We start from the raw sequence: 12,477 nt of genomic DNA, 5'->3' as shown, positions 1-12,477 counted from the left end.
TATTAGTGTTAGTCCGTGTGTCAATATTGCTCACCACTCTCTCAACACCAGCGGTCACTTACGTCCTATGATTATCACTCTTTGTCATTGTCTATCACTGTTTACCAACGTCCTATCACTAATGTTCATGTCGGTCTCATTTACAGTGATCTTCTACATTCCTTTGTGAAGCTTATGTAAGTCTCACCGCCATTTAGGGCTCACAATCATCACTTATTTGGGTCCCATTATCACTGCTTACTTGCGTCCTATCATTCCTGAGGGATGATGGGACACAAATTCCCATCATCCCTGCTTACTTGACCCATCATCACTGCTTACTTGTGTCCCATTATCATTGCTCATCCATTTGTGTCCAGGCACTAATGCTTGCCCGCTCCATCACCATCTTTATCGCAAAACCATCGTTCATGCGTGACCCATCAGCATACCTCACACTTGTTTGTCATCACCATCTGTGTACTGTCACCACCGTTCACATGTGCCTCATCGCCACTCCTCACGTGCCTCTCCTCACCGCAGCGTGCTACTCAGAGAGGGGTCACCAGTGCATCTTCCCCTTCATCAACCCCAACGACACGCAGACATACGTCAACTGCTCCTTCTGGCACTGGAACATTCCCTGGTGCGCCGTCGAGGTAAGGAGAAGTCATGTACGACCCTGACAGTACTTGGAATACCAAGTCTGGTCGCGACCGTAGCTAGCTACCTGCGACCTGTCTGGTCGTGACCGTAGCTAGCCGCCTGCCACCCGTCTGGTCGCGACCTTCGCTCCCCACCTGCGACCTAGAATACTAGGACAGGTCACTCATGTGACTAACAACCTGTACTATGGAAGTCTGGGAGAGGCCAGGACCCTAAGCTTCAGTCCTTGTGATCTGGAGTGCGGTAAGTTAGGCTGCTGCCGGGAGGAGAGAGCTATCACATCTGTTGCAGTCGAGTTGTCTGGATCACACGAGCTAAATGTGGCCGCGCAGCAAGAGACCGTACTCCAGGGTACGGTCCATTGACGTCAAGGGGAACGGTGAACTAAAGTAAGCCTATCAGTGTGACAGTGGGACTGGGATCCAGAAGATCACGCAAGACTATTTTCTGTTAACTAATCGAATAAACTTGATCAGGGTATGGGGAAATAAACTACACTAAAGTAAATTGAGAAAAAAGTTCTTGAAATTACTTAGTTTACTTGTCAGGCAGCAATTACGGTCGTTTGGAGGTGATTGCTATGATGGTCTTCTTCCTTCCACCGTGCTCTACCTCTCTTTTGACAACATATGTACGCCATCCTGCATATCTCCATGTTAGCCTCTAATGATGCTTGCTGAAGACTGAATAAATATTTTAGATTTCTTCATCAGGATACAATGGAATGCATTTAATGAGTCTGGGTAGTTCTGAAGTTTTGTGTCGTCACCATATCATGAGACCTAATTGGCCTCTAACAAAGTTACAAGAAACGAATTATATATTCACATTCCAGAAAGCATTACTGGAGGTGGACATGAAGGCTGCGTCACGTCTCGTGTATGTTGTGAGAAGAAAGGTACAGCATCGTGGAATGAAGAATTGAGTAAACTGGTGAGGAATGAGACTCTGGAAGGAAATGCTGAATCCGCCATAAAATAGTAGTGAGAGGGAAAAGTGTAAAACTTGATGTACTAAAAAGTTAAGAGAATGATATTAACAGATATAAGGATGATAAATGAGGATATCTGGATCAAAACGAGTGAGAATTTAAATGAGGAAAACACACAGTCTTGAAAGAAAGGGAGTGAAAGTAGACGAAAGTTATATGTCATCTGAGAGCGTGTTAGACAAGTCTGAGAGAATGATAGTGATAGATGAGGGGAGTCTGTGAAGTAGAGAGGGTAGTTTAGAGAACTGAGTGGAAATGGCAGTGAAAGTGATGTATCTATTGGTCCAGTAGCATTAGAGGTAAGGGGAGCAACGAACAGTTATGTGGAACAGGGGAACATAACGGAAGAGGAACTCTTAATAAAGGGAGAAGATTGGGGTAGAGATAGGGTGGTGAAGAGTGGAGTGGTCCTGATGTGGAGGAGATTCAGAAGCTCGAATGGAAGTACAGGACAGAAGTCATGTATGTGCTCTCGTGTATACAGTAGAGGAGCAAGAGCGACCGTATGAATCTAAAGGAATGTGTCTCCGTCGCATCGTTGTCAAGGTGTGTATGGTAGGATAGTAGTGACTGATTGTGTTAAAAGGGCATGTGAATCTCTTGTTGGAAATCGACTGCGTATCTAAAGTTTTATGTTCACGTCCACCACTGTGGTCACTAACGACGCATTGCCTTCATGAAATAAGAATAAAATGTAATAATGATGTATACATAACCTTCATAACATTACGAAGAAGGGTCGTTGATATATGTAATATCTTGCATAGTATATTGGTTTCCCATAAGAAGCCTAACACCTTTGAATGTGTAAAGAGGGTTAGCAATTTTTTTTAATGCTTCGATCACTCTACATTTGCGTTACATGGGCAATTGATGCTTCATAAAATGCAACACACTTACGCTACTCGGGCCACAGTCAGTGCCATTAACTACGCATGTAGGATTCTTTTGTGTCCGATTCTCCGCCTTGTTAAAACTACATCTATTGCTGGCTGGAGGTGACACTTATGTCACTCAGCTACCGAGAGTTTTTTAATCTCTCGCTGTTCGTTGTTTCTGGTCTATCTCTATTCGTTCCTCCATCTGCTGATATTATCTGGTCTGAAGCCTCACTTTGCTGTGTCGGAAAGGAGGATGAGAGTCAGTGTAGGTAATGACAACCACACTTGCCTGTTGATCAGCTCATTCGTTCCCGGAAATGCCAGAGAAAGCAGAATGCCAGCACAAAGTTGCTGTCTTGTATCGCGGGCGTTGTCTTGTATCGCGAGAGTTCTGCGAAAGAAGGTTGGGATCGAGGGTCGATATATACAAATGGCATTTCCAGTCCTTAATTGGGGATCGTATCGTTGGTTGGATTTAAAGAGAGCAGTTGGGATAGCAGGATTTAACTAGTCAGGCTGCTGCTCTTGAGGCGATCTCACCATGACCTACAGAGGCATGAGGAGTCTCTCGCCTTCAGTCACAGCTCTTAGGGATCTTTCGTCCTTCCCTGATCACTGGAGACCTTAAAATTGGCAACTGCCGTGGCTTTACTTGCTTCAGCTGTGGGGACGCTATGACTTAACTGTCTTCCTTTACCGATGGGATGTGGTTACTTAGTCTGACCTGATTTCAGGTACGATCTGTCATACCCAGCTGACCCTGTGTGGGACTGAATAACCAGCTAGAATAACTGTACTTCATGTTGCACACGAACTCTCCCACCGCGATAAGATGGCTCCTTTAGAAAGGCTCTTTTAGCGAAAAAGAAAGGGCGTTTAGGAAGCTTATTTTAAGTACAGCAGGTCATCGAACCCCCTCGTTTCGTTCTGTGGATCGATAAACTACTCTTGAAAGGTTTATCACGTACCTTTTAGTACATAATGAAGGACCCCATCTTTTATCATGCAACCTGTCTTTATTCCAAAGTCATATCATGGAATTTCTATTGCGTTTGTCTCCTTTCCTGAGTATGTTCTTACAAAGGACCTCATGCAGTAACCATACGCTAAATTTCCCATTTATGCTTCTAGTTTTCACAGATTTTTAGTTAAATGTTTGTAGCACTACCTAATGTATTGTCTCCCTATTTGATAATTGTTACTATTGAGGTAAACAGTTCATTTGCATGTTGATCTCGCTAGTGTTATGTTTAAGGTAATATACTTTGCTTACTGTGTACGTTTTGCCTTCACTCCTGAACCTTCTATCTGGTCAGCAGTTCCCTATGATTAATCAAAGGCTGGTGTTAATCACAGGCGTATATACTTCCCCAATCTCAAATGCTACGTCACTTCAGGAATCATTCTCCCTCATCATTCTAACTTGATCTTTATCTGGTCATATGGTCTTTATCAATCAACAGTCTGTCTGCGATTGTCACCCTTGTTCCAATATTTGGGCCCTGAATTCTATCTTTCATCTGTGGCTGTTTGCACAGATGATGCAAAAGGCAATCCTTCCTCGAGACAGAAAATGTTCCTGCTTCTAGATTGTGACACACAGCCAGCGTAACACTGTCACGCCACACGTAGACCGTGGGAGTTATAGGAGTGTGGATGTTTCAGGTTGACTCAAACAACGTGACAACACGGCGAGAGTTCTGCCTGCCTGACTGCCCAGCCATGAAGCCCATGGTGTTGTGTGAGGACCAGCCGCCAGCGCCACCGAGCCCTGCCAACCTCACCTTCGAGCAAGGTTGGCTACGTCGACTACAACACCACCTGGAGCGGCAGCACCGTAGAGGTGAGGCAGGCAACTACCTGACAGTACCCGTATCCCTCCTGTTATCCCTGACTCAACCTCTTGCTCTTCACTCATTCCATACTTCTTTTCTCCTTCAGTCAGAATACAATGAACACTGCGTCATTTTAACCAACCCTTGAATTCAGGAATCAATTTAGATATCTGGAGCAGTGTCATTTCCCATAACGAATTTTCATGTTGCAATTAAGTTCTCGCTGGAGTATTATGAATGTAAGCATCCAATGAGGAGAAAGTGGAAGGCACGTTTAAGTTCTGATAAACTCATGCAATCATGTGTGTATCTGTGTCACGTTCTCATGCCATAGTATTTACGTGTTCATAGGTATCATCCTCCCCAGGGCACCGTCATCACCTACGTGTGTCCGGAAGGGTTTGTGTTCGGTAACAACAACGTGTCTGAGGTGAGGGTGGAGTGTGACAGCTGGACCTGGAGACCCGACCACAACACTAGTGTTCCCTGCACACGTACGATGCCGTTACCATGTGCTGTGTGTTAAGGGTTACCTGGCATTTACAAGATCAAATGCAGATAATGTCCAAATTTGGAGATTATCCATATATATATATATATATAATATATATATATATATATATATATATATATATATATATATATATATATATATATATATATATATATATATATATATATATGAAGGTGAAATCGCACTTCAGTAGACGTTCACACAATTTAATTTAACATGTCATTTTCGATACATTTGGCACGACATGTTTCGTGGAGACAGTTCACCTCATCACTTGCCAGTACTTAAGATAGGAATTTAAATCCCAGCTTCACACTTGGTTCCCGCCGTACAACACCGGTCTTTCTAGGCCAAGCATAAAGTTCACTACAGGAACAACAATCATCACTCAACACTCACGACTGCTCTAATGAGAGTTCTTCATGACCAGTAGTATATGTTTACAGGGACTTGTCTTCCACAGCCATACAGTGTGATGCGGATGTGCTGCCTCACGGCAACTGGTCCACGCTGCGGGACGTTGGAGACTTGATGCCTGCCTGGAGGAGGCCCACAGACTACACTATGCAGAGGTTCTACGAATGTGACAAGGGTATGTGTAGATTGTAAGCGTTGGTGAGGTTGTTCCATGAACAGACGAAGATATGGCCTCATTCACTCACACCCATACTCTAGTTGTGATGTGTAATGCATTTGAAAACACAGCTCCCTTTTCTTAAATCAGTCCCCACCGACCTTTCCGTAATTTTCTCCAGCCACTCCATATGTCCTGGCTAAGTTCAGTGACAGCGTGTCATCCCCTGTATACCACATTGCTTCACTTGAATCTATCTTGTGTACTCCTTTCACCTTCTTGCTTGTCCAGGCCCCGAGCACCAAAACCATTTCCATCCCGTCTTTCCATCTCCAGTTCGGTCTCCCCCGTCTCCTGGTCCCCTCTACTTTGTCAATCTCTCCTCATCCATCCTCTCCTTATGTACAAACCGTTCCAGCACACCCTCTTCAGCTCTCTCAAACGCACGCTTTCTCATTACCACACTTTCCTCTTTCCTTCTCATTGCTTACTTGATCAAACCTCCTTACGCTACATATTGTCCTGAAACATTTCTTTTCCAACACTTCCTCCTCCACATATACTCATCTGTAACCCATGCCTTGCATCCATACAACATCGCTGAACGACTGTACCTTTAAACATACCCATTTTCGCCCTACCGGACAGCGACCCCAATTTCATATCTTCATCAATGCTCCCGGAATCTTTGCCCTCTCATCCAACCTATGACTTGCCTCCGCTTTCTTGCTTCCATTTGCTGATGTGTCCACTCCCAGGTAACTAAAACACTTCACTTCCTCCAAGTTTTCTCCATTGAAACTCACACCGCAACTAACATTTCTCTTTGCACTACTAAATCTAATAACCTTACTTCTGTCCACACTTGCTCTCATCAGTCTCCTTTCACACACTCTCAAACTCGGACAGTATCTTCTGCAGTTTCTCTCGAATTTGCCACCAGTACCGTGTCATCAGTAGGAATTATTCCCATGAGTCCCCTGCATGTGGTGGAAGGCGGCTAAGAGGAACGGATGTTGAGCCTGGAAACTCGCCCCTTCATGTACTTCAATTTCTAAAGATGGGTCAGGAATAAAGATATGGTATATATATATATATATATATATATATATATATATATATATATATATATATATATTTTCTTTTTTTTTTTTTTTTTCATACTATTCGCTATTTCCCGCGATAGCGAGGTAGCGTTAAGAACACAGGACTGGGCCTTTGAGGGAATATCCTCACCTGGACCTCTTCTCTGTTCCTTCTTTTGGAAAAAATATATATATATATATATATATATATATATATATATATATATATATATATATATATATATATATATATCATTTATGTCTATTTATTTTGCCTTGTCGCTGTCTCCCGCGTTAGCGAGGTAGCGCAAGGAAACAGACAAAAGAATGGCCCAACCCGCCCACATACACATGTATATACATACACGTCCACACACGCAGATATACATACCTATACATCTCAATGTACACATATATATACACACAGATATATACATATATACACATGTACATAATTCATACTGTCTGCCTTTATTTGTTCCCATCGCCACCCCGCCACACATGGAATAACAACCCCCTCCCCCCCTCATGTGTGCGAGGTAGCGCTAGGAAAGACACCAAAGGCCCCACTCGTTCACACTCAGTCTCTAGCTGTCATGTAATAATGCACCAAATCCACAGCTCCCTTTCCACATCCAGGCCCCACACACTTTCCATGGTTTACCATGGAAAGTGTGTGGTTTACCCCAGACGCTTCACATGCCCTGGTTCAATCCATTGACAGCACGTCGACCCCGATATACCACATCGTTCCAATTCACTCTATTCCTTGCACGCCTTTCACCCTCCTGCATGTTCAGGCCCCGATCAATCAAAATCTTTTTCACTCCATCTTTCCACCTCCAATTTGGTCTCCCTTTTCTCCTCGTTCCCTCCACCTCTGACACATATATCCTCTTGGTCAATCTTTCCTCACTCATTCTCTCCATGTGACCAAACCATTTCAAAACACCCTCTTCTCCTCTCTCAACCACACTCTTTTTATTTCCACATATCTCTCTCACTCTTACATTACTTATTCGATCAAACCACCTCACACCACATATTGTCCTCAAACATCTCATTTCCAGCACATCCACCTTCCTGCGCACAACTCTATCCATAGCCCACGCCTCGCAACCATAAAACATTGTTGGAACCACTATTCCTTCAAACATACCCATTTTTGCTTTCCGAGATAATGTTCTCGACTTCCAAACATTCTTCAAGACTCCCAGAATTCACGCCCCCTCCCCCACCCTATGATTCACTTCCGCTTCCATGGTTCCATCCGCTGCCAGATCCACTCCCAGATATCTAAAACACTTTACTTCCTCCAGTTTTTCTCCATTCAAACTTACCACCCAATTGACTTGACCCTCAACCCTACTGTCCCTAATAACCTTGCTCTTATTCACATTTACTCTTAACATTCTTCTTTCACACACTTTACCAAACTCAGTCACCAGCTTCTGCAGTTTCTTACATGAATCAGCCACCAGCGCTGTATCATCAGCGAACAACAACTGACTCACTTCCCAAGCTCTCTCATCCACAAGAGACTGCATACTTGCCCCTCTTTCCAAAACTCTTGCATTTACCTCCCTAACAACCCCATCCATAAACAAATTAAACAACCATGGAGACATCACACACCCCTGCCGCAAACCTACATTCACTGAGAACCAATCACTTTCCTCTCTTCCTACACGTACACATGCCTTACATCCTCGATAAAAACTTTTCACTGCTTCTAACAACTTGCCTCCCACACCATATATTCTTAAAACCTTCCACAGAGCATATGCTCTATATCATATGTCGTCTCCAGATCCATAAATGCTACATACAAATCCATTTGTTTTTCTAAGTATTTCTCACATACATTCTTCAAAGCAAACACCTGATCCACACATCCTCTACCACTTCTGAAACCACACTGCTCTTCCCCAATCTGATGCTCTGTACACGCCTTTATTAATATATATTAATATATATATATATATATATATATATATATATATATATATATATATATATATATATATATATATATATTAATATATATATATATATATATATATATATATATATATATATATATATATATATATATATATATATATATATATATATATATATATATATATATATAAATAAATAAATATATATATACATATATATATATGTATATATATATATAGTTATTAAAAAAGGGGGTGACTGTATTGTTGACTGGTTGGTAAGGTTATTTAATATATGTATGACTCATGGTGAGGTGCCTGAGGATTGGCGGAATGTGTGCATAGTGCCATTGTACAAAGGCAAAGGGGATAAGAGTGAGTGCTCAAATTACAGAGGTATAAGTTTGTTGAGTATTCCTGGGAAATTATTTGGGAGGGTAGTGATTGAAAGGGTGAAGGCATGTACAGAGCATCAGATTGGGGAAGAGCAGTGTGGTTTCAGAAGTGGTAGAGGATGTTTGGATCAGGTGTTTGCTTTGAAGAATGTATGTGAGAAATACTTAGAAAAGCAAATGGATTTGTATGTAGCATTTATGGATCTGGAGAAGGCATATGATAGAGTTGATAGAGATGCTCTGTGGAAGGTATTAAGAATATATGGTGTGGGAGGCAAGTTGTTAGAAGCAGTGAAAAGTTTTTATCGAGGATGTAAGGCATGTGTACGTGTAGGAAGAGAGGAAAGTGATTGGTTCTCAGTGAATGTAGGTTTGCGGCAGGGGTGTGTGATGTCTCCATGGTTGTTTAATTTGTTTATGGATGGGGTTGTTAGGGAGGTGAATGCAAGAGTTTTGGAAAGAGGGGGAAGTATGAAGTCTGTTGTGGATGAGAGAGCTTGGGAAGTGAGTCATTTGTTGTTCGCTGATGATACAGCGCTGGTGGCTGATTCATGTGAGAAACTGCAGAAGCTGGTGACTGAATTTGGTAAAGTGTGTGAAAGAAGAAAGTTCAGAGTAAACGTGAATAAGAGCAAGGTTATTAGGTACAGTAGGGTTGAGGGTCAAGTCAATTGGGAGGTAAGTTTGAATGGAGAAAAACTGGAGGAAGTAAAGTGTTTTAGATATCTGGGAGTGGATCTGGCAGCGGATGGAACCATGGAAGCGGAAGTGAGTCATAGGGTGGGGGAGGGGGCGAAAATCTTGGGAGCCTTGAAGAATGTGTGGAAGTCGAGAACATTATCTCGGAAAGCAAAAATGGGTATGTTTGAAGGAATAGTGGTTCCAACAATGTTGTATGGTTGCGAGGCGTAGGCTATGGATAGAGTTGTGCGCAGGAGGGTGGATGTGCTGGAAATGAGATGTTTGAGGACAATGTGTGGTGTGAGGTGGTTTGATCGAGTAAGTAATGTAAGGGTAAGAGAGATGTGTGGAAATAAAAAGAGTGTGGTTGAGAGAGCAGAAGAGGGTGTTTTGAAATGGTTTGGGCACGTGGAAAGAATAAGTGAGGAAAGATTGACCAAGAGGATATATGTGTCGGAGGTGGAGGGAACGAGGAGAAGTGGGAGACCAAATTGGAGGTGGAAAAATGGAGTGAAAAAGATTTTGAGTGATCGGGGCCTGAACATGCAGGAGGGTGAAAGGAGGGCTGGGAATAGAGTGAATTGGATCGATGTGGTATATCGGGGTTGACGTGCTGTCAGTGGATTGAATCAGGGCATGTGAAGCGTCTGGGGTAAACCATGGAAAGTTGTGTGGGGCCTGGATGTGGAAAGGGAGCTGTGGTTTCGAGCATTATTGCATGACAGCTAGAGACTGAGTGTGAAGGAATGGGGCCTTTGTTGTCTTTTCCTAGTGCTACCTCGCACACATGAGGGGGGAGGGGGATGGTATTCCATTTGTGGCGAGGTGGCGATGGGAGTGAATGAGGGCAGACAGTGTGAATTGTGTGCATGGGTATATATGTATGTGTCTGTGTGTGTATATATATGTGTACATTGAGATGTATAGGTATGTATATTTGCGTGTTGGACGTGTATGTATATACATTGTGTATGGGGGTGGGTTGGGCCATTTCTTTCGTCTGTTTCCTTGCGCTACCTAGCAAACGCGGGAGACAGCGACAAAGCAAAATAGATAAATAAATAAAATATATAGATAGATAGATAGATAGATAGAGAGAGAGAGAGAGAGAGAGAGAGAGAGAGAGAGAGAGAGAGAGAGAGAGAGAGAGAGAGAGAGAGAGAGAGAGAGAGAGAGAGAAAAGGTTAAGGGACGGGACAATAGAAGTTTAAGACTCTCTCCTCGAAATATACATTTAGTAATCGCATAAGCATCATCGGTCACACACTATACTAAAATGTATAAGGTCCATAAACCGAATATTCAGTAACCATCTTGTTTGACCTGCAGGGTATGTGTTCGCTGGGACGGGCAAGAGGACGTTTATGGTGGAGTGCAACTCGACGGGGAGTTGGGACCCACCGGAGGTGCCGGACTGCATACGTGAGTATAGCCTAGCCTTTATGGCACCACTAGCCATGTCTGGGGAACTTCGCAGCCTATCGCATCATCGAGGTTATCATAGGAAAAGGACAGTAGTGTTGTCCCGTGTGGTTATATGGTACATCACTTGATCCACATAGTTTTGTCTAGTCTGGGATGGTGTTGTGTAGAGATATTTAGATAAGTGTCCAAGCCTATAGTGTTTGTGATAAGATGGACATTGAATTAATTCTACAAGTCCCAATATTAACACTGACAGGATTGTACTGGTCTTGTTCTACATAGAAGCCAAGAATTTCGCATGGAGTATGAACTGTTTTGTTGGAAGCCTCGTTTCTAAAAGTGCAAAATGATTAGAAAGAAAGAAATGAAATATTTCTCTCATTCTCTTCACTGATGAAGAATGACTTTAGCTCTCTCTTAAGCATGTAGACGATAATTGATTCAATCCCAGAAAACATTTCAAGTGTTGGTTAAAAGAAAATGAGAGTAATGTGGACAAGTTTAGTATCTCAGGAGAACGAGTTTAACAATTCACGAACCGCCTGGCTACATTTCCTATCTAATTTCAGAAGGGATCGCGATGAAAACAAAAGAAAAAAAGACTGGGATGAAACATCAATTATGAATTTATAATCTACGAGGCACGTGAATGTTTGAAACAGTTCACTTCATAAGTAAGTTGACGTCTAAGATTCATGACTGTGTTTTGAGAGGGACAGTCGCCTCGTACGACATCTGATATGAACCGATGCCAGACGAGGTATTTCCTACATGTGCGACTAGGCTGTAATTCCCCCCACGACGGAGGGCCGAGAGAAGCCAATCGTCTGAGGATAGTTTGATTGTTATGATACCAGAAAGTAGAATCGAAATCATGAAAGCTTTTAATTGTGACAGTGAAAATATAATGGACGTGTCAAATTGCAAAGCAGAAGCAGAATGTGTGTGTTATGACGACTCTGAAGCCTAGGCTATACACAGCAAAGTTACCGTCACTATATAAGGAGAGTCATAATATAACCGTCAGAAACATCATATCAGACAGGTAGACGGTCAGGATCTACTTTAATTTGATCATCTCGTTTATTTCTTCTCGTTTATTCATTTATCGATCTGTTTCACATTTGTTCGGCAGCGGCTGAAATGTAACTGTTGAAATCTATGAAGCAATGTTTCCTCATCACCAAGATGGAAGCAGTCCTGAGAGGCATTTAACATACGGTCACGCCTAACGCCACACGAGACGACTTTGGCTGGGTAGTAGTTATTGTTGTTAGGACTGGTCGACAGATTAGAACACTCATGAAAATGTACGTCAAGTTGGCACTGGTCTTTGGCTACGCAAAACGAGGGGCATGGCATAATATCTTTCTGCCATTGCGAGCTCTGCACTCCTTTGGGGAAATGGAATATTCCCCTTCATGTTTTCTGTCAGAGAGAGAGAGAGAGAGAGAGAGAGAGAGAGAGAGAGAGAGAGAGAGAGAGAGAGAGAGAGAGAGAGAGAGAGA

General features: G+C 42.7%; 2 protein-coding genes across 2 annotated transcripts in view; both read left to right on the top strand.

The window, feature by feature from the left end:
* The window catches only part of LOC139757128 (uncharacterized), a 57,778-nt gene extending 52,321 nt beyond the window's left edge, over positions 1–5,457 (top strand). The window contains exons 15-18 of the mRNA XM_071677229.1: positions 523–638; positions 4,183–4,360; positions 4,720–4,846; positions 5,330–5,457. Of these exons, the coding sequence (XP_071533330.1) occupies positions 523–638; positions 4,183–4,360; positions 4,720–4,766 (341 nt within the window). The 3' untranslated portion in view covers positions 4,767–4,846; positions 5,330–5,457. The remainder of the gene's footprint in view (positions 1–522; positions 639–4,182; positions 4,361–4,719; positions 4,847–5,329) is intronic.
* LOC139757107 (sushi, von Willebrand factor type A, EGF and pentraxin domain-containing protein 1-like) overlaps positions 5,057–12,477 on the top strand; it is a 28,855-nt gene continuing 21,434 nt past the window's right edge. The window contains exons 1-2 of the mRNA XM_071677200.1: positions 5,057–5,458; positions 10,874–10,966. Coding sequence (XP_071533301.1) covers positions 5,398–5,458; positions 10,874–10,966 — 154 coding nt within the window. The 5' untranslated portion in view covers positions 5,057–5,397. The remainder of the gene's footprint in view (positions 5,459–10,873; positions 10,967–12,477) is intronic.

The sequence above is a fragment of the Panulirus ornatus genome, chromosome 24 (genome assembly GCF_036320965.1).
Source record: "Panulirus ornatus isolate Po-2019 chromosome 24, ASM3632096v1, whole genome shotgun sequence".
NCBI classification, from domain to species: domain Eukaryota; kingdom Metazoa; phylum Arthropoda; class Malacostraca; order Decapoda; family Palinuridae; genus Panulirus; species Panulirus ornatus.
This window is presented reverse-complemented; position numbering and strand designations above follow the sequence as displayed.